This window comes from Canis lupus, chromosome 32 (assembly GCF_011100685.1).
Source record: "Canis lupus familiaris isolate Mischka breed German Shepherd chromosome 32, alternate assembly UU_Cfam_GSD_1.0, whole genome shotgun sequence".
NCBI lineage: Eukaryota > Metazoa > Chordata > Mammalia > Carnivora > Canidae > Canis > Canis lupus.
In genome coordinates, this window is record NC_049253.1 from 22758592 (window position 1) to 22781833 (window position 23242).

Below are 23242 nucleotides of genomic sequence, written 5' to 3' on the forward strand. Positions count from 1 at the left end.
GATTTTAAAAGGTAGTATTTCCAACAACCTAAGTGATTTGGGTCCTGTGACGTAGGAGGAGGTAGTAATATTTGCAGATTCCTTCCAGCCCTGTTATACTAAAATATATCGATTATATTCACTATACCTTCAAGATTGGGTAAATCTACTGAATCATGAGTTTTCAAGTCTATATCTGAAAATTGCTTTGCAAACTTCATTACTCTTCTAACTCCAGAGGATTCTATTACGTTAGCATCTTAGCAAATCAAGATGCCTGGAAAGTACAATCTCCAAAATTCACAAGTCTGTGATTTATAAATAAGTTTATTTATAATGATATTTACATAATAGAAACAAAACACATGAAACTCACAAGTTATACAAAGAAACTGATGTATAATAAAAACAGCAAGATAGACTGACAGGCAAAAATTTAAAGAAAGATTTATAAAGAGTTAAATATCAAATAGACAACTTTACTTCTTCTAAATTTCACTTTGTTACCCACACTGAATTGGAATTGAACAATGGCTCTCTCTTCAGGAGGTCCCATACTGGAAATTCTGGAAACTGATAAATTAGATTTTGAGAAATGTTTAAAGTTAATGACCTATTTCCATGCAGTATCTAATGCTGCCTTAATATGAAGTCACATTCAGTCGGCTTTGAAGTGAAATAGCCTGTTAATCTCTTCTGCCAGGGTAGACAAACGTCACCCACGCTTTGCTGATATGTGGAGACGTGGCAGGAATAAACTACTATTTAGAGAGTAAAGAGAAATGGAGCAGAAGTGACTGGGCAACAGTTTCAAGAGAAGCAAAAGCCAGGAGAGGGAAATCAATGAAAACATGCACAACAATAGGCAGAGTAATAAGCACAATTAGTGCAGTTGGGAAATGAACAGAAGGAATTAACCCATGGAGCAAGATAAGGGCTTCTTTGTTACTATTCACTGGAAAACAACTTAGTGCCTAGCCAAACAAATTTGTTTTAACAGAAATACTTGGAAGGACCTGGGGGTGTTAGTATATGGAATGCCACCTTTAAATTCAGGTTGAGTTCTTGTTGACAGTGGTGAACATCTGCTTCAAATAGCAATAAAATGAAAGCTATATAATCTATACAGCTGCATCCTTTAAACGAACAAAAAAAGAACTTCAAATAAGACAAGGAAAAACAAGACATAAGCATTGTCAAATAAGGCACATGTAAAAATCTACACACATTATCCAGTGAAAGACAATATATATATATTTGGAGGTAGAAATAATTACAAAAATACTGACATTTCTAAAGCATTAGCATATTTGTTACAAACAATCACCAACTAATCCCCATTCAGAAAACTGTTTTGTAAAATGATTATTCAACATCTTCAGGACTACATATTTGTGGATTTTTTTTTTTTTTTTTTTTTGAAATTTCACATGTAAGCATCTGGAGAATTCAGTTAGTGGCAAAAAAGTTGTCCATACTATGAGAAATGTAATATGGAAATTATAAAAAGTTATAAATGTTCGTAAACCCCATGGTCATCATAATGTAAATGTCCTTGAGTGCACCAAGTTGATATTTCCTCATCAATTAGGAATTCACAATTCTTAATTTCACAGGCCCATTGACGTTTTTAGTAACGTGGCTATATCTGCTGGCATAGTCCCTTCGTCACCTGCAGGTCAGAAAGGGACATTAAAAGTTTAACACAAATATTTTACGAAACATATTTTCTCTCCCTTTGGCGAATTTCTAATCATCTTTCAAGGCTCAGTTTGCTGCAGTGTCACTCATTGTTTAAAATGTTCAAGGGGCACCTGGGTGGTGCATGGTGCAGTTGGTTAAAGCAGCTGACTCTGGCTGCTGGGTCAGGTCAAGATCTCAGGGTCCTGAGATTGAGCCCTGAGTGGGACTCCACCACTTAGTGCAGAATCTACTTAAGTCTCTCTCTCCCTCTTCCTCTGCTCCCTCCACCCACCGTGCATGCTCTCTAAATAAATAAATAAATAAATAAAACCCACCCCAAAACAAACAAATAAAAACCCTTCACAAACCCCTACATATATTTAGGGATACTTCCTCTACTATGTTCATGTTCATATTGACAGCACAGTAATCTAGAGGCTAGGTTTCTGAGTTGACATAAATACAGATACCCATATTAATTTGGATCATATTCTATTCATATAGCACACAGTATTTACTACTCAGGTTTACTTGATAAGAACGGTTAATGTAACAAACTGAATACTGAAAACAAATCATTCATCTACACCCTTATTTTTAATCCAAAGACACAAACACTGATTTAGACTTAATTAGCACATCTAAACAAAACTGGGACAATGGAATACTGGTTGAAGATTAAACTGCCCACTGCAAATAAACTTCTCCAATGTTTCCCTCATATTTCAATTAAATGAGACTCTGGTATCTAGACACTTATGCAGGAAGCATCTGGCTTTTTTTTTTTTTTTTTTTTTAAGATTTATTTGAGAGCAAGAAAGAATGAGAGAAAGAGTGTGTGCACGCCCAAGTAAGGGGAGGTAGAGAGAGAATCTCAGACTCCCCACTGCACATGGAACCTGACATAGGGCTTGATATCACAACCCATGAGATCATAACCTGAGCTAAAATCAAGAGCCAGACACTCAACCAAATGAGCGACCCAGGCACTCCCAGGATTTTCTAAATTGGGAAAACATCTTTTATCAAAGTGATGTAGAATCTAGGTATCCTTGATTAATTCAATTAATCACTTACACAGTTTTTAGACAAACTGATTTATTAGTTTATAGTGACAATGATATAGTTGGCAATTCATTAAGTATTTATACATTGATAGCAATGAATAATCTTATAAATTAGATGTGGCTAAAATATAGTCAAATTAATCACTTTTCTCTGTCACCCATACATACCCCAATTATAATCTAAAATTAGGAGTACTTTTATTTACTCTTCTCCTTTCAGTAAAAAGCATATGCACAGAAACACAGATTATTCCATAAACTTATAAACTCTCAAGGAGTTTGCTGCCATCTTTGCCTTGAGGTTCATCCATAGACTTAATAGCCAATGAAATCTAAATTGAAACTCGTCCTAAATTAACTGACCGAATAACCAGACAGATCCAGAAGATAGTAAGACAACAAGAATGCCAAAGTACAAGACAAAAAAAGACTGTACAAAATTTAGTATTCTGGGAATGAAGGGAGAGGTGGAAAGAAGGAATAGGGATGAGGAGACTCTTCTAAGTTTGAAGATACCAAAGATATAATGCAATAAGATGCAATGTGTGAACTCTGGACCTTGTCTTTTTTTTTTTTTTTAAAGATATAGAAGACATGGCTTAATTGGGAAAAATATATGATAATATTTTAAAATTACTGTTAATTTTCTTGGATATAATAGTGGTATTCTGACAACTTAGAGAGAATGCTGAAATATTCAGAATGACCTGTCATGTCTACAACTCACTGAAATGGTTCATGAGGGAAAAAAGGTAGATGACGCAAAATGTTTGTAACTGCTAAACTCATATTTTCAACATTTTTGCATGAAAATTTCCATATTAAAAGTTTTAAAAGGGGCAGCCCCGGTGGCGCAGCGGTTTAGCGCCGCCTGCAGCCTGGGGTGTGATCCTGGAGACCTGGGATCAGGTCCCATGTCGGTTTCCCTGCATGGAGCCTGCTTCTTCCTCTGCCTGTGTCTCTGCCCCCCCCCTCTCTCTCTGAATAAATAAATAATTAATTAAGTAATTAATTAATTAAAAAAAGTAAAAGTTTTAAAAGGTAGAAAATTATAAGAGATTAAAGAAAAATAACACACCCAAACCAGAATCCTTATTCTAAAGCAATGGTTCTCTGACTAAATTTAGCATGTATCAGTACGCCAAGCAGATTACTGAATTCCATTCACAATTTCTGACTCAGTAGGGATGGAGATGGGCTTGGGAATTTGCATTTCAAGGCAATTTCCCAGGTGATATTGTTGCTATTGGTCCAGAGACTGCACTCTGAAAACCACTAAGGAAAATTCTAGAGACACAAAAGTCTGACAAGCATTTGAGAGGAATCATGGTATTTATCTTTCATAGTTTCGTGGAAATGGGGGCATACAGATTGTTAACAAGAAAGCACAGAGACAATCAATTACAAATATACTTTTTGTTTACAGTGGTAAAGAACCTCACCATGAGAGATGAAAAAGTACGTGTACTTTCATTAGGACAGTGTCAAATTATTTAAATGAAACCAAAAGCAAAGACGACAAAATCATTATAGTTAAGAGAATAACAACATCACTGTACCCTTAGCCTACCAAATAAAACACATACTGGAAAAAACTGATACACAAATAGCTATAACAAGAGGAAAATTTCCTACAGAAAGAGTGATAAATGGGGGAACGATTCTTTATAATTAAACACTTTAAAGGTTACAGCCTAAAAGCATAGTTGAAATAAGCTGCCAATTTAAGAAAAACTTGATGTGAACAAGTAAAATTTTAGACTAAACAAATTTATAGAAGTACAAATAATTTACATGAACTATGACTAGACATGACTGGATATGCACCGGTCTCATCTGAAATACCATTAAAATGCCATGAAAAAAAGAAATCAGGGGCACTATACAGAAGAAAAAGAGAACAGAAAGAGAAAAAAGAGAAAAAACAGAAGAAAAAGACAACAGTGAAGAAAGTTGTCAACAAATTATGGAAGATGAAAAGCAAATGGAAGAATGGAAGCTGACTTTAGCAGAATGGACAAAGCAAAAACTTAAGTGTGCACAGGTAGAAAACGCAAGGTACTTCACACTCAGAATCTCACTATTCTTTCCCCCAGCCTGTGCCCCCACCCCCAAACTCAAGACACGGAGGTAATGCATGGTTCCTAAAGGATAGGAAACATACAGAGCTAAAACAGGTTGAAGAATAGAACATCTAAAGCCTGTCCAACAGAGCCAGCCATTTACCCCAGATACACAAATGAAGGTTTATTCTTTGAAAAGTTTGAATCAGAAGAATGCTAGATATGGGGCTAGTAGAAGACAATGAAGCTATACTGGAATAGGAGAGTTAACTATGTAAATATGGCAACAGCCCTCCCTCCTCTGCTTCTCCTTAGCTCTAAGAATGCAGTCAGTAGTCATATACTGTATCTTCCACAATCCGTATTTCACAGAAGATTGACAAATTTGTTTCGGAGGAAATGAACCAGTCCATGAAAAGCAACCTATATAGTTAAAGATGGGAGGGAGTCCAACAATTAAACTGCTGAAACCCCAATTAACTATGATGGTTCTATCTAAAGACTTACTGTTGGAATAAAATCTATATATCTGGATAGGTGGCAGCTGCTAAATGAGAATAGGTATATAATTGTTTTAACTAAATTTGAAAAGATGCCCTAACAAAACACTCAGGAAAATGTGCTGTGTTGTGGAATAGGCCTTATGCATTCACGCTATTGCTTTTGCTAGATAATGTGAAATTGGCAAGTTGCCACCTCCACACAAAGCCTACTGTTTAAGTTATAATCATTGCAGTTGCTTCTTACTCAAACCTTCTCTATTGTCTGCCTACCCAACCTGAAGCACTCTGAAATGAATGCTATACAGAAGGACATGTACTAATTTTACCAAACATCTCTCTCTCTCTCCGCAAAGACATTAAAAATATACCAAACTCTTTATAGTACAGAGTTCCCAGCAAAATACTGGGACATAGTAAATATTCAGTGGAAGTTTGGGGAGTTGAAATGAACCATGATCAACATTAGTAATATCCTTACTTATTAGAATAATGATAAAACAGCTTGTTTTATCATCCAATTAAATTTAACATTAAATAAGAAAAGTAAGATGTAAAAGACTGCATGATAACTTGTGTAAAAGGGCGAAAGAATACATATACTTATTTACTTCTATCTGCAAAAACTAAATGGTCATATGCTAATAAAAGTCAATGTGTCACCATTTTTATGGGGAAATTGGATGATAGGGTGAGAAGGAGGCTTTTGTTTGCTTTGTATATCTTTTGAATCTTGAATTATGTGAATGTATTATCTTTTTAAAAATATAAAACTTTAAAAATTATACCTTTTAAAAAGATGGAATGAAGAGGGTTCTCTTAGAGGGTTCTTTTTAGTACCCAATCTACTTCAATCTGAAATTTTAAATTTTTTAGTAAGAAAATGCATTTATTGCAATCTAGTGCATTAAGTATTTGCTGGTCAAATGGGATTAATATCAATGTTGCAGTTCTTAATAAATTAATACTATGCCATGTATTTAAATCCTTTGGATTTATATATATTACTTATATACTAAGTAAATCATAACATTGTGTATAAAATTATAGACCTAATTTTATTTGGGGGATGTTTTGGTGTCAAGAGATAAGGGACGGAAGAGACAGAATTTTCCAAAATCAAGTGTTTATATCAATTCTAGCAAAATAATGTTAATTATTATAATACTTATTGAGTACGCTTATCGTCTACCATGCCATTCCTACACTGTATGGCAGTAAGGATCTGGCCCATTTTTGCTAAACTTTTGCTACTGCTAATTTGATGCTTTTTCTTCAATAAATACTGAAGTTTCTGCTTACAAACAACTTACCTTCATCTACTGTGGTCATATCTTGTTCTAGTTTCAATTTCTGTTGGTTAATTTTAAGCATGGATTCTTCAATTGTCCCTTGGCTTATCAGTTTTATAACTAGTACTTCTCTAAAGAAAAAAGAAGATATGTCTGTTGGTTACTTAATATAAAATTATTTAGATACATATAAGCTACATAAAACACCTTAGAGTTCAGTAAGAATAATCTGAAGATTATATAACAAATATATCCATAACTATAAATTGCTTTTTATTCAAACTACTTAGGATTGACATTTTCTGAGTGTATGTAACTTTTAAATGACCCTTCTTATTAATCTAAGATATCTGTACTCCAAAAATTACTGGTAAAACTTACTACAACAAACAGTCTGGGTTCAGATAGGTATTCCATTTTTAAAAGGAACATGCTAAACAAAAACACTAAAAATAAAAATATAAATAAAAAGGAACATGCTTTGCTTGCCAGGTTCCACTAAATTACTCAGTATGAGAAGAAAGAAAGTGTGGTGAACCACAAAGAGTACACAGGAAGTTTTAGTGCCATACTAGGTACAGATAAATCTTTGGTTCTTATTAATCTCTTTTAGAAATACAGTAATATATTCCACAGAGAAGACACTGATTATTGGCTACTTACATGGATAGCAGAGTTGAGTTTATAGGTATTTGCACCTCTTTTTGGTCCAATGTCAAAATGACCCTTCATCTAAAATACCTACAACTCAAATAATGTATTTCCTAAAGGATAATAGGGTAGCAACAGTATACATATTATTAAGTCTATCTGGCACTTAAATGGTCTAACAAACAAGCCTTTTCAACTACTAATTTTTTCCAAAGGGGCTGAACCATTGATAATATTTTGTTTCCATCAGCTGCAGAACTATTTGGGGGGGTGGGGTGGGGGAGGTTATTTTGCTTTAACTAAAAGACAGACAATATTCTACTATTCTGTACAAATTAAATTAGCATTTAGTTAAAAATAAATTTCAATTCAAAACACTTACTTAGTCTGGCCTACTCTGTGGCATCTATCTTCTGCTTGTTTGTCATTGTAAGGGTTACAGTCAATATCATGAAGTATAACAACATTTGCTGAAGTTAGGTTTATTCCCAGTCCACCAGCTTTTGTTGACAGTAGAAACACAAAGATATCCATGTCGGTGTTAAACTCGTCAATTAGGTGAATCCTATAAAATAAATATATTAGGTTAAATTTCACTAAAATGTGTATAACTAAAACTAAAAACAATCACACTACATGGAAAAAAACCCTGATGATGTAAATGGCAATATAGTTACTTTTCCTGCAGTTATTTTATTGATAGACCTTCCCAATTAACCAACTTCTTTTCTATACCATTTCTCTTTCTCCTAATTCTTACTTTAATTCAACTATTGAGGTTTGAGTAGTCCTAAAGAGTTATTTTCTCCTTTGTTGAATGACTTCTAGCTTAATTTAGCATATGGCTTTGCAATCTTCAGCCTTCTGAGAAATCTGTTAGTAGCTGCTCTTGCTACCAGATGAACTAAAGATCTCAAGATCAAACTAGAGCAGTGTATTCTCTTTTAGCATGACTTCTATCTTTAATGTGGGAAAAAAGATTCATTTTGGCTGATAAAAAATAAACTAAAAGATATAATGCAGTTTAAACATACTAGAAAAAGTATTCCCCCCTTTTTTGAAGACAATCTTTTACTCTTTGGGAATTAAAAAAAAATTAAAAAAACTAAACTCATTCAATTACTATTAAAATATGAAAAGCTCCAAATTTTAAAACAATCTTGGTTTCAAGGTAAGGTGCTTCAAGGCTCTGAATGAATTTTAAAGGAGAAAAACATTATAAATTCTAATCAGATATCAAAATAGATTTCTATACAATTCAGATCAGAAATTGAGAAAATTTTCCTTAAAGCAATGATTTGAAATAACCATACAAAAGACTCAAAGCAATATAATTCAATCAAATATTTTACATATATTTAAAATTCTAACATTTACTCTTACTCTTTGAAAGGGAGGTGGAGATTTTCTGAAACTAAAGTGAAGTATACCAACCTTTCAGAAATCTGAGTCTTCCCATCTAATCTGAGGTATCTATGCTGATGATGTTTTAAGAGAACCTCTAGAATATCCAGCATCATGGTAAATTGGCTAAATAATACAACTCTATCACCCTGTGAAAAAATATATATGATTAGATACATGGGAAAATAAAATTATAAGTATCTAATGATCAACTGCTTCTTTAATGAAAATCAAGTAATCGTAGCAAAGGTAAATTTCTTGTTATACATAAGTAACTTCTAACTTCAGACCTAAAATTTAATTTTCAGTTTTGGTTTTTAAAGACAGTTAATGAAACTACAAAAGTACTATTTAAATTATGATGATAACAAATTTAAGCGATTTCATATATAAATGGGTAGTAGTACTTAAATAACATGGTATATTCAAAATACTAATTTTAAGGCAATCTTACAGATTGTCACTTATGAAATAATGGCATTTAACATTATCTTTTAAAAATCATCAATCCTGGGGAGAGAACCTGAGTGGCTCAGTTAGTTAAGTGTTTGCCTTTGGCTAAGGTCATTTCTTCAGGGTCCTGGGATTGAGCCCCTCGTCAGGCTCCTCGCTCAGCAAGGAGTTTCCTTTTCCCCTACCCTCTCCCTCTGCCTCTCTCCCCAGTTTGTGCTCTCTCCCTCTCTCTCTCAAATAAATAAAATTTAAAATAAAATAAAATAAAATAAAATAAAATAAAATACAATAAAAAAATCAATACATATGTATTCTACTAACTTCTATTTTTCTGAGACTCAACAGAGGAAAAGTAATCAGGAAAACATATCCCCAAATATATCCCCTAAATGATCAAATCACTAATTTCTAGAAACATGTATAACAGACATAGGTTAAAACTTCAAGAAAGTCAGATCATGCCAGAATTATTTTAAAGAAGTTTAACTGGACAAACACAAGAGGAGTGGCATTCTTCATTACCTTCTGTTTCAATTCAGATAAGATGCATCCTAAAACTCGGAATTTTCCAGAATCTAAAATCAAGTCCATATCTAACTGGAAATTATTAATATGTCGATACTGTTTACAAAGTACATGTAATTCAAAGTCTGTCATAACTTCCATATCCTCAAAGATCAAGTCAGGGTTAGCCTCACAATGTGTAGGTTCCTTAAAACAAAACAGAACAGTACACACTTCAAAATGAAGATATAATATTTATTTTCTAGGTACAATAAAGGGGTAAAAGTCTTTATTGTTTTAGGGATAACATCCTAAAATATTTAGAGATGAAATAATGTCTAGACTTTGGGTCACAATAATCCTGGGGAAGAGTCTAGATGTAACGAGAGTAATGCCATTCTAAATAACTGTAAAAAAAAAAAAATGGGTGACTATTAAATGGGCAGAGGATTTCATTATACAATTCTCTCCACTTGCAGCACGTTTGAAAATTTTCCATAAAAATTTAAAATAATATAAAAACATTTAAAAAAGAAAATAGTTGCTTGTAACACAAAGACTATAAAGAACTACAGGTGAGTGCTAAGGGAGAATGAGTTGAACCTTATGTTTAACAGTGTTAATAAAGCTTAAGTGTTAATATACTACAAAATCCTTACCTTTAGCATAAGCTGAGACATTTCCTTGAGCTTTTCAGCTGTGTAATATTGGCGATGTAATAAAGGATGATTGGCCATTTTTCTCAACTGCATCATGACATTGCACATTTCTGTGCTTTTTTCTGTGATTCCAAGGGCACACATTAGAAACAAAACACAAACAAAACCCAAGTTGATAGCTGTTTGCTGAAATAGATCTCAATGCAAATAAAGTTTAAAATTATTTCTTCAAATTCTAAGTAATTTTTTAAATTGAGCAAATCCCAGTATAACATGATTAAACAAAATGTAGCTCCAGTACAGGATTATTTTTCACATGAAATTGTAAAAATCAGATTATACCAATGTTATTGATAGATTTTTTCAATCTGTTGAAAAGACCCAAATAGAGTTGCTCCTGTTTCTCTGACATTGCACACAATTCAATTTGGTCTTTCTTGGGGGGTAGCTGCTTGAGAACCTGAGAAAGGAAAACAGTTCAAGCAGATCATTTAAATAAAGAAAACAGTTCTTAAAAAAAAAAAAAAAATCATAATAAATATGCAGATAAGTTACCTCTTCTTTTACCCTTCTGAGAATAAATGGTTTTATAATTTGTTTTGCGTGTGCTATTCTCTCCTTCTCATATATACTTTGCTCATCTGCTGATTTCTAAGTAAATAAAAGAACATATCCTTTTAGAAATTACTCATTTAATGATCACAGTAACAATATTATATAACATGAAAGTCATCCTCAATACAATGAGTTATTTTCCACAGAAACTCACTTCATTCTGGATAGAATTTCACATTTCAACTCTGGACTATAATCTACTTCTTCAACCTCCATATATATTTTGAAGTTTCATGTATTCTGCTGAGCTAATAAAGCTGAATGTTCTAGGATGGTGTTCAGAAGTTTAAGTCATAACTAATGAAATATAACTAATTACCAGACAAGCTCTCACGAAAGTGTATGTGTACTCGGTATGTTTAAAGAGGAGAGGGGGGGAAGGGGAAGAGAAAGAAAGTTAAGTAGAAAACTTATTTGTAGAAAATGACCCCAAAAGAAAGCTGGTACAGGTGATGTAAAATATGTGATCTAAAAGACAGGGATAGTTCCTAGTCAAGACTTGTTAACTTTGGAGAATTAAAGACATGAAATTTCATTCTAAGATGTGAAGAAGTCCTCCATATTCTATAATTTACTAGGCCATCAAGTGGGAGTGAATTCATCAGTGGAAGTTTAAAAGGCAGTTAATTTGCAGTGGAACAAGTATCATAGAGAATTTTTGCAAAATATACGTGACTTGAAAGAGAGTCACGAATCTATATAAACATTGCTTTACTGGAAAATTTAGAAGTGCCTGAAGGCTATACTGTCCTTTTTCTTTTTAATGCTTATTTTTTAAAAGCCTTATTTATTTATTGAGAGGAGGGAGTGGCAAGAGAGGGAGAGTGGGAGTCTCGAGTGGACTCCCTGCTAAGCTGGGAGCCCAACATGGGGCTCGATCCCAGGACCCCAAGATCATGACCTGAGCTGAAATCAAGAGTCAGATGCGTAACCACTAAGCCAACCAGGTACCCTCTACTGTACCTTTTCTAAGCAACATGCAGAAAATTACTCAGATTTTCTTTGAAATAGGATTTCTTGAGTGTAACTGTAAGAAACTGTTACTTTGGGGTACCTGGGGTGGCAGAGTAGGTTGAGGGTCCGCCTCGAGGCTGTGGCTCAGGTACTGGCCTGCAGGTCGAGGGCTCAGCCAGGAGCCTGCTTGAGATTCTCCCTCTCCCCACATTTGCACGCTCTCAAATCAATCAATAAAACTTAAAAACTTGTTACTTTTGAATTTATGGATTTTTATTTCAAAACATATTTCCCAGTACAGGAATTTTCTAGATATTCTACCTTTGTCCAGTTCTATAGTGTACCTATAAAGAAATGCTACTAATTTACCTAATTTTTGTAAGGTAAATGCAATAACCAAACTTTCCCCATTTATTATAGATCTGAGCTCTCCACTAATTTAAAATTGTCATTTCAGAAATTTAGGATATTAAAACCAAAACTTCTGGATACTAATTACAGAAGTCAGCAATTTATCTCCCATTGTATTTTGGCTGACTTCCCAATTCATCCAAGTATAGGGATATCAATTACTTAAATTTATTTGATAATGCATATACACTATGAAAAGAAAAAAAGACAAAAGGCAAAAGAGAAGAATGGCCTATATAAACCACAAAGTAACATATTTGGAAGAAAATATAAATTTATGCTTACTGTCTTAGAAGAAAACATTCTTCGTATTTCACTGGTGCTACTACTAAACATGTGTGGCATAACAAAATTCAACAGTGACATGAGTTCTAAGAGATTATTCTGTACAGGTGTGCCTGTGAGCAGCAATCGGTTATTTGCCTGTGAAAGTAAAATTTAGATTAGCTTTTTTTTTTTTAAGAGCCAAGTCCTTCTTGTCTATATTCTTCAGTAGGAAAGAAAAAATTAAAACCATTATTAATAATGTAACATTCTGTGATGAAAGACTAGTAATTTAGAAAAATTATCATCTATTTTATTTTAAGGTACAATATATAAAACTAATTAATGGTTTCATTTTGTAAGTGGGTACCTAGATTGTACTTGATATTCATAAAGTTTATCATATAGAGCAGGGGTTGGTAATTTGAAGCTCATGACCTAATGGTTTTTACACACTTTTTTAAAGGGTTATAAAACAAAACAACAAAAGCAAAAAACAAGTAGCAGAGGATGGCTCATAAAGCATAAAATATTTTCTGGACCTTTACAGAAAAATCCACTGACCCCTGAAATAAAGTACTAATACATTAAAACATAACTAAAACTTCATTATAATTGGAAATATTCACAAAGTACTCTCTTACATTAATTGTCATTAGGTGCTGGTAGCGGATGGAGCCCATATTCTTCAGCATATGGCCCTCATCAAAAATCGCGTAATTAAGTTTTAGCCGTCGAAACAGACTACGATCATCAGAACTGCTGATTGCACAATTATACCTGTCACCAAAAAAAAAAAAAAAAAAAAAATTCTCTAAGGCTATCCCTTTAGGAGCCTGGACCACAGTGAGCCTTCATGTTTTGCAAAATTATTTTTATTTATACATTTCTAATAGCCAGTACCTGAAAGATACTAGACATAGTAGGTGTTCAAAAAATTCTGATGCACTTGTATACAATCATTATTTAGGTACATGTAGCCAAGTTATAAAAGCTGCAATGGGTAGGTAAAGGGAAATTTTAATGTTATAATTAGACAACTTCTACACAATGAGGAAGAAGCCAATTTGGGTATAATTTATATGTAATCCACAATTATTAAACACTTTGCTTCATTAACTGTTCTATTTTCAGAACAAAAGCAACAAAAAGAAGACATGAAATGAAGATATTTAAGAACATAATTCTACTGTATTAAACTAGCACAGTACAACATCCAAGAAAAAAAGTTAATAGTAGCTAGCAGTACTAGACTATATATGAAAATGAAGTCCATTTTATGTTGAAAAGATGAATTTTGGATTCATCTTTTAATCATAGCCTCCTATAGAAGTCAGCAGAAGGAAATAATAACTAAATACTGTCAGTTAATATGAAGCTTGAAATAACCTACATTTAAAAATGCAACATGAAAGCATTAGATTCTCTGCTAGATATTTACACTAAATGGTTACTACCAAGTAATGACTAACTTATTCAAAGTTTTATATTCTATCCTATTTTAACTATGTTTTTTCATTTAGAGTGAGATTCTCCTATATTTAATAATTATTAATATTAATAATTAACACTTATGAGTTAAAATATTACAAATCTTTTTGATGGGATATCTTAAATTTTACTTTAATACAAAGAGTCCTATAAAACTATGCTATCAGTGGACAAAAATCAAGTGGACAAAACCTTTTTATAAGCACTACCAGCCACCTGTTATACTAATAAAAAACTGAAAAATGCCTGAATTCTTTTTTTTTTTAAATGCCTGAATTCTTAACCTAAGTCATTCCATTAATTTGTTGCATAGTTCTTAGCACCAACTTCATATTACTAATAGATTGCAAATATATTTTTTTTAATTTGATAACTACGCAATATCTCCCCTCCAACATTTTTTTTTTCTCAATACTTACGTGGTCACAATTACATTATATTCTTCATATTTACTATGGATGTTATATCTAATTTGTTTACGTTCTTCTTGAGAGCCTACAATTAAAAACAACACACCCATACTGGTTACATTTACTGTACTTTACTGTATTATTAGGATTTTTAAAATATTTCCAATTAAAGCAAAATGACATTCTTACCATAGTAACAGAGCACCTTTAAAGTGGGGCACCATAAATTAACTTCCCTTAACCAGTTATCTAGGAAACAAGAGAGGCATTATTTGCATCTTCTATAAAAGGTTAGATGTATGCAGTGAAATGAGTTCTAAACAGAAATCATTCTTTTGCAAAATAATACAAAATTTAAAAAAAAAAATCACAGACCCATTACAATTTTACTCCTAATGTTTAAAATAATTTTGAAGAGGCAGAAAATGAAAGGTAGAGAACTAACCATTATATTTACAGGTGATGATTAAATTCCAATTTAAAGAGTTTTTTTGGATTATGTCCACACGTATATTCACTTACGCTAGTCTACATCTAATCAATTAATAAAGGAGCAATTTCAGTGGGAATGAACTGTATACTTTCTGATTCAATAAATGTTTAATTAACAATTTAAAAGCACTTGTTTCTCTTAAATTACTCATTAAATTTTTTTTCATTAAAACAACTGGTTAAGTATTAGAAAAATTATCTTATCGATGGTCCTTGATCCATAATAATTTAAAAGCTGAATAACTGACTTGTATTTAAGTTATTTTCTTTTAAAAGATGTCTGGTACAATCAAACATACATACATACACATACTAAAAGGGGAAAAAAGTGTAAGGAGACCACAGAATTAATATTCACCTTCACAAACTAAGAAATCACACGTAACAGTTTTCCTTCTCCCTATATAAAACACTATACAGTCAAGTATGGTTGTTCACAGTATTACAAACCTATAGTTGATGCGGGAACAACGATCAAATGAGGACCTTTATTACCCTCCTGATAAAGGTATGCCAGGAATGCAATGGCTTGAATAGTTTTTCCTAGGCCCTAAAATTAAATGTTTAAAAGACAATATATGAAATTTAAAAACAAACAAAAAATACTGGAAAACACAAAAGGAAAAATAGTATTTCTGATTTTATTTTTGATTCCCCATAATGCAATCCTGTAAGAACTCTACCATGTTCTTAGTGCTCAGTGACAGATAAAACAGATCATAACCTCCAAATGATACTATGACTTAGTTTAACGAGCAGGTTGTATTCTAAGTGCTAGTTAAAAAGTGACACATATGAACATGGAAGAGCTTTGCAATGCATTTAAAGGACATAATTTTGGTAGTTTATATAAAACAAATTTTAATACATACTGGGTAGATTAAGAACAATGTTCTAATGACTAATTGGATTTGAACATATGCCCATCCTCTTACCCACTAATTTCACTTCTAAGAGTATATTCAAGAGATAGGAGAACATAAGTCCACAAAGAGACCGGAGTAAGAATGTTGACAGTAGTTTTATCATGATAGCCAAACACTGGAATTGACTTAAATGTCCTTCCACAGAAGAATGATAAACAAGTTGTAGCATATTTATACTAGGGACTACTTCATGCCAATAAAACACCAAACTACTGACACACATGATTCTCAGTAACTTTATCATGCATCAAATGAACCAGAAACAAAAGGTATATACTATATGGCTCTATTTATATAAAATTCAAAATTCAAAAAAAAAAAAAAAAAGCTATGGTTTAGGCATCCAAATAATGGTGGTGGTAATAACTGAAAAGGAGCATGAGGGAATTTTCTGGGATGATGGGAATGTTGATCTGGGGAGGTAGTCACATGGGTGCACATATACATTAAAAAAAAAATCACGAAGCTGAACATTTATGCATTTTACTACAAATAAATTATACATCAATGAAGGTTTTTTTTGTTTTGTTTTGTTTTTTGTTTCTAAAGGCTATTAGGGAGGAGCTAAACATTACCAACTGTTAAGACCTGAATTGCCCTCACTGCCAAATTTATGTGTTGAAGCCCTATCCCCCGATGTGACTATATTTGGAGAGAGGGCCTTTAAGGAGGTAATTAAGGTTGTGAGATCACAAGGATGGGAACCCAATCCTCATCTTAAGAAAAAGAGACATCAGGGATGGGTGCATACAGAGAAAAAGATACGTAAGGACACAGTGAAAAGTGTCCACCTGCAAATGAAGGAGAGAGGCCTCAGGAGAAACCAAACTGGCCAACACTTTGATCTTAGGTTTCCAGCCTCCACAGCTTTGAGAAATAAATTTGTTGTTTTAGCCACCCAGTCTTTATAATGGGAGCCCTAGCAGACCAAGCAAGATACTAACATAAATATAGTGCTTTACAGGTTACAAAAAGTTTTACAAATTATACCTCATTTGATGCCAAATAATACCACATTTTTCTAATATTGGCTGAGATTAGATCATTTTGTAAGGATCAGCCCATGAAAGGCAAAGCTGGGGCCCCACATCCAGATTTGATTCTCATGTCCAGCTTTACACAACTGTAATGTTCTATATTCTATATCTAATTCTATAACTATTTTGAAATTCTGCCTATATTATTTAATTTTCTATCAGATAAACAGCATCTTTGTTATAAGGATAGTATGATGTACATGTGGGAAGTCTTTTTTTTTTTTTTTGGGAAGTCTTAAAATACAAAAGATCACTAGAAGCAAACTACGGACTAGGATAACTATGTTAATTTTTATTTTGATAATACATACAATGTATTACATACAATGTAATTTAGGTGTATTTAATAAACATTTTCTCCAATGAACACGACCAATTTTTATTAAATCTTTTAAAGGAGGAAGGACATTAAGGTTAAATTAAAGGTTAAGTTTCTATGTGACAATACCTGAACTACTGGCTGTAATGAACTTCCTTAGTTTAGCTTCAAGCAAATGTGATTTGGAGAAAAAGAAAAAAACACCTCAGGGACATCTAACAAAAGTAAAATGGCTGAAATGATGTTGCTGATAAATGTGTAGATTTATTTAAAGGTACCTACAAATTTCAAAAGAAGCTATAGAAAAGTACACATAACAAAATCTCATTTAGTATTTTATACATATGTATATATATGTATGTGTACATGTGCGCACACACACACACACACACCTGCAGAAGAAAATAATATGAAAAGAGACACATCAAAATAATACTTATTTCAAGGAGGTAGGTAGTGATCTTGATTTTTATTGTATTTCCTATAGTCTAATTTTTAAAATGCCTATTTATTAACTTGATAATCAAAGAAAGTAAGCCCATTTTTCATTCTGGGAGGCAATGAAGAGGCTAAAGCTAAGAGAAACAATAGAAAATTAGAAGGGGTGATTGGGGTACTAAAAAACTGAAATGAGAACAGTAAACTACAGGGGTCAAGGGAAAATTTCTATTTTTAAGTGACAGAAAGAACGCCTTTTAACGACAAATCAGAAATAGAGTACCACTTACCATTTCATCTGCCAAAATGCCATTAAGTCCATGTTTATGTACCAATGCCAGCCAATTCAAACCAACCTTCTGATAGGGCTTGAGTGACAAACTGGTAGAGAGAGTGACCAATTATTATGGATTTGTACTTCTATTAGTTTTCTGATGTGACGTTTAAGTTTATAATCACACAAAAGCTGAAATACCTATGCCTAGTCTTTCTTACCTTTAACCTGTTATAGAAGCTATTTATATTTAATTAAGAAATTGAGCCTAAAACACAATACTTTTTTTCTATTTTATCAAATTTTATTTTGTATTTATTTTTCTTCTGGCTATAAGAATTATAAAAAAATTTCCATATTCAGTCATAATGTAATGCCACCAAATTCCATAAATGATCAGAATATTAACTGTAACATGTTACTAACCTAATATTTATACTTGAAAATGGTATTGTATGGATTTGAATTTTAACCACATCGAGGAACCTGAAGTATTAGGACAACTCAAGCTTAATTTGCTTCTTTGCCGGGATGACTGAATAAACACTTTCTGAATAAATGTCAATCACCTCTAGTATCAATGGTATATGTAATTCAGGAAGGTATATGTATGTGTGTATTTGTCTTTGAACTATGTATGAATGTAAATTTGCTAGACATCAATGAGTGTCCATGAGTGGAAAGTAGCAGGCAAGTGTCAAAATCTCATTTAATTTGTAAACACAAAATTTGAAAATAACTTGTTTGGAAGGTATTATGGAAGGTTATAATGGATGAAAACAGTACTTTTTCCCCTGAAAGTTCAAGTGGTTAAAAACTAATAGCAGTTATTTACCAAACACCTATTATACACACACACAAATGTCATTTTCAAGCACCATCTCATTTAATCTTCCAACATCCTATAAAGACTGACTTTTATCATTAAGTAGATGAAAAGCTGAAGGCTAAGTAATTTGCCTGAGGCTGCACAGCTACAGTGTTTTATGGAAGGCTAAGATTTTAACTAAAGTCTATCTCACTTGGAAGTTTATTCTCATACTCACTAGGTCAGCATATTTCCCATATTAAGATGGAAAGCCAGGATAAGGCCATGCACCTCTTGTTCTCCAGCTTTTAACCCATCCCCTTAATTTCCTATTACTCACATCCTATCTGCACACAGGGAAGGGGTCTGGACATAGATATGATATAATAAAATGGTTAAAGGGCCAAATTCTAAAATCAGTACCTTATTTAGAACAGCTGTAAAAGAGCTGGGGTAGAAAGCCATCTTAAATCAGAATCTGTGTTTCAACTATGGGGTAATGCAATCTATACATTTCTCATTACAAATAATTAAAAGTATTGGTAGGAAAAAAGATTAGCACTCTTACTGAAGTCTCTGCAGTTCATTTTAAAAATATCTTTGCCTTCTTGGCCAATGTAATTTCTACTGCTGCTAATAAAGTAATAATAAATAAAACATATCATATATATATTTAATTTCCAGATCCAAATGAATTCTTTCTACTACAATAATGGCGAAAATAAATGCTAATATTGGAATGTTTACTCTATTCCAGATATAATGCTATGGGCTTCATATGGATTATTCACTTAATCTACATTATAAAGTAAATAATACCATTATCCCCATTTTTACAGATGGGATCCTCTCTGAGCCTCAGAGAAGGTAAGTAACTTGCCCAAGGTCATATAATGATTCAAACCCATGTCTGCAGTGGCAGTATTCAATCCAGGTCTGATCCAGACGTTTTACATAGGAGAAACATGAAAAAGTTCTCTCCCTCTGACCTACCCATTCTATGGTCAAAACGGAGTTATTTTTGAGTCCCTCCCAAGGACTTAGTCATACCACAGATAAAGTTCCCATTTCATGAAAATAACGTAGACACAGCACATTTACTAATGCATTAAAGAGCCAGCATGCTATCCCAGTGTCAATCACGAATAGCCAAGAAATATTGAGAAACTAGTATAACTGTTAAAATATTCTTCACTATGCATAAAACTTTAAAAAGTGGTTTAGAAATTTTGAGAAGCATCTACTATACAGAATTTTTCAATCAAATAAAATGGTTTCATCCATAATCATAAAGCAGCTCTGGTGGCTGTTTATGATAAGGACATTAAATAGCTTTGTTATATTGAAATATTTTTTAAAAAATACAAGTATCTCTGTGTGTGTGCTTGTGTGTGTGTGTGTGTGTGTGTGCTCTCTACTGGATTTATCTAAGCTACAAGTAACTTTTTGTTGCTTAGTATCCCAAAGGTGCTGCCCATCAACAGATCCTTTTTTCAGAATGCAAAAAGATCAATGAAAATGCAACTTTGACAAAGACATTTTAAATCCAATTCACTTATTATAACAAAGTTTTAAAACAAGGCAGCTGTATTCTTTCTCTAGCAGAGTCTAATATTTAGATGCTGTACAATCATACCTTCCATTTATTACATTTATTTTGACTTTCTATAATTTTCTAAGAATTTTCATGACTGCATATGCACTCCACCAGTTCACAGATCAGGGTTACCCAAATGACAAGAACTACATTCCAGGCCTTCTAAATTAGTTAAGTGCTCTCTTCTCATTAGCAGACTATAAATATCTTTAAACTGAAAGGTTTTCTTTCATACTACTAAGGAAAAAAATGATTTTAAGTTTTCTGGGATCATGAAAGAAAATGAGACAGAACGTTATTTTGGTTATTTGCTTTGTGAGGAAAAAAAATCCTTCCAGACAGAGTTCTGGTTTCTTTTCAGAGTGAAAATTAAATTGGGTTTAAATCTCCTGCCAGAGAACCTAGTATCAAAATTATTTTGAAAGGTGAGAAAAGCCTGAAATGGAAACAACAGGACTCCATAAAATATGCTAACTTTCAGTTTAAAATGCAGAAATAGTCTAGCGAGACTTGCTGCAAGTTGTTCATATGAAATAAGATTAGGGACACATAGCTGCTGAAAACAGTACCACATTAGCTTGTACTAACAGTAGTATCCAAACCACTAAAATATTTCTTTCCATTATAATACTTTGAGTTGGTCAAATCACATCTGCAGTACTGTTCTGCATTCACATCATTGTCAAATGGCTTCATAGAAACTGTTTAGAGGGGATCCCTGGGTGGCTCAGCGGTTTGGCGCCTGCCTTTGGCCCAGGGCGTGATCCTGGAGTCCCGGGATCGAGTCCCACGTCAGGCTCCCGGCATGGAGCCTGCTTCTCCCTCCTCCTGTGTCTCTGCCTCTCTCTGCCTCTCTCTCTCTCTCTCTCTCTCTCTCATAAATAAATAAATCTTTTTTAAAAAAAAAAAAAAGAAACTGTTTAGAGCAGGATAGAAAACTATCCTATCAAGTTGAGAACAAACAAAATAAGAATATCCTTGGGCAGATTTAGCCCAGAAAAGACAGGGCACATATAATGAAATATATTTTATACTGAACACCTGAGAAATCTCTTCAGTTAAAATAATTTAAAGCCAATAAATTTTAGATAAATAGCTAAAGTTTAAGAGATAGATATATTAACAGCAGGAATAATTTTTTCTCTTTTCTCTCACTGTATTATTTTAACTTTGGGCCATCTTTAGTTTTGACATTTTAAAATAAAAATTATGAATGCAAATGGCTTTGAGATACATGCAAGACATCTTATTTTCCTCTGCAAATACTTTATTAAGGATTTGGGTATGTCTGTATGTCCTTTATTTCTAAGAGGCAATTTTTGTCTGTTATAATTCATATAAATTTGTAGTAAGAAAACAGTTAACAATTTTCCTACAAAGAGTTGGTTCTGTTAAGAAAAGTAGGATAGTTTAGTCATCAGGAGGATAGTTTAACATTTTCCTCTGTGCTAATAAATCCTTTCCCAAGGCAAGGAAACTACTTTGTATGTTTCTATGCTAAGTAGTGATGATGCCTGGCCAGTACACCAAGTAAAACTGCTTGTGTAACTCTTACACCTTGGCTAAAAGAAAAAAACCAGACAACAAATTTCACCCCCTAAAAGTGGATTTAAATAAAGTCTAAAGAAACTATCTACACAGATGTTTAATAGTTATATTTTGGGCTAGAGCCAATAAGCACTTTTTTAAAAAAAAATTATTTTTCTCATCTATTAAATATTTCATCAAAAAATTCCTCAGCCTAATGGAAAGTATAGTTTATTACCTGATCATACTATTTACAAGTAACAGGACTCTGGTTGTGGGTTTAAGAGAAATTTTTTAAGTAATGCAATAAAGCACTTGATTTTTTAAAATCCAAATTATGATAAAGTAGACTCAACTGGGTAAGTCTTGTAGAGTGAAGAACTCCCCATATCCAATGCTGTAGAACGAGGAGCAGCTCCAACTACACTTTTAGGAGATGAATTTGCTGACATGGCCATAGTTCTTTCTATGCAACAGAGAAAAGAGCTTCTTTGTGGGAACTGCATCACGTTTCCCTACACCATCCCATAGCACCCTAGAAGGGCACAGAAAAGATTGTAGCTTACTATTAAAGGCCAGTAACCGTATCTTGCTTTTAATTAACCAATGATCAGCAAATATGCTTTGATCATTAACTAGAAAAATACTAGAAGTAAATAAAACCAAGGTAATTAATTTTAATAAGACCCTAGTGCTAACCTTATTAAATATCTATCAGAAATATTCTGAACAGATGTAATCATTTTTAATGTTGCATAACACTGCATAGCATGGATATACCATATAATCCATTCTAACTCTTCATACCATAATTCATTCTAACTATTCTCTGACTTTGGGAATCGGATTGTTTCCATGTTTTTGTCACTATATTATCACAGTAAACAATTTTATACATTTCTTAAGAAGGAAGTATTCTGAATAGTTCTGAGTCCCCAAACCACTTAAAAATAAACTTTTATAAGAAGTTCAAAATAATCTCCCCATCCCAATATCCCAACACCATGCAAAATGGGGGTGTTCATAATAATGAAATGCCATTTTAATATGTACCGGTTGTTGCAGGAATTTTTTATTGAAAATAATTTAGTGTCTATTTTTTTAAGAAGTCTTTTTTTTTTTTAAATTTTTTCTAAGAATTCCGACAAGACATTTTACTGACAGTAGCAGTTTTGGGGAAATATACTTCTTATAATCTTTTCTTAATATAATCTATTTAGTAAGTGTCCTTTTCATTTTTGATGTGTTTCTACTCCAAAAAGAGATTTAAAAATATGGACTTTTCAAAGCATTTAAAACATTAAATAACAGATAAAGGATATTTTAATCATTTCATTTTATTCACAACTAAAAAGAAACTGTTCTAAGACAAATTTTTCATTGATGCAATTAAGCAGCTGACTTTCTGAAGCACCATACTGTCC

General features: G+C 32.8%; 1 protein-coding gene across 7 annotated transcripts in view; it reads right to left on the reverse strand.

Moving 5' to 3' along the window:
* Nucleotides 1-288: 288 nt before the first annotated feature.
* SMARCAD1 (SWI/SNF-related, matrix-associated actin-dependent regulator of chromatin, subfamily a, containing DEAD/H box 1) overlaps nucleotides 289-23242 on the reverse strand; it is a 78314-nt gene continuing 55360 nt past the window's right edge. For all 7 annotated transcript variants that reach the window (XM_038582123.1, XM_038582125.1, XM_038582122.1 and 4 more), the window contains 14 exons: nucleotides 17903-17993; nucleotides 15343-15442; nucleotides 14590-14649; nucleotides 14410-14485; nucleotides 13144-13279; nucleotides 12521-12658; nucleotides 10811-10906; nucleotides 10598-10715; nucleotides 10256-10377; nucleotides 9615-9803; nucleotides 8670-8788; nucleotides 7618-7800; nucleotides 6606-6715; nucleotides 289-1651 (listed from right to left, as the gene is read on the reverse strand). In XM_038582123.1, coding sequence (XP_038438051.1) covers nucleotides 1590-1651; nucleotides 6606-6715; nucleotides 7618-7800; nucleotides 8670-8788; nucleotides 9615-9803; nucleotides 10256-10377; nucleotides 10598-10715; nucleotides 10811-10906; nucleotides 12521-12658; nucleotides 13144-13279; nucleotides 14410-14485; nucleotides 14590-14649; nucleotides 15343-15442; nucleotides 17903-17993 — 1600 coding nt within the window. In that variant the 3' untranslated portion in view covers nucleotides 289-1589. The remainder of the gene's footprint in view (nucleotides 1652-6605; nucleotides 6716-7617; nucleotides 7801-8669; nucleotides 8789-9614; nucleotides 9804-10255; nucleotides 10378-10597; nucleotides 10716-10810; nucleotides 10907-12520; nucleotides 12659-13143; nucleotides 13280-14409; nucleotides 14486-14589; nucleotides 14650-15342; nucleotides 15443-17902; nucleotides 17994-23242) is intronic.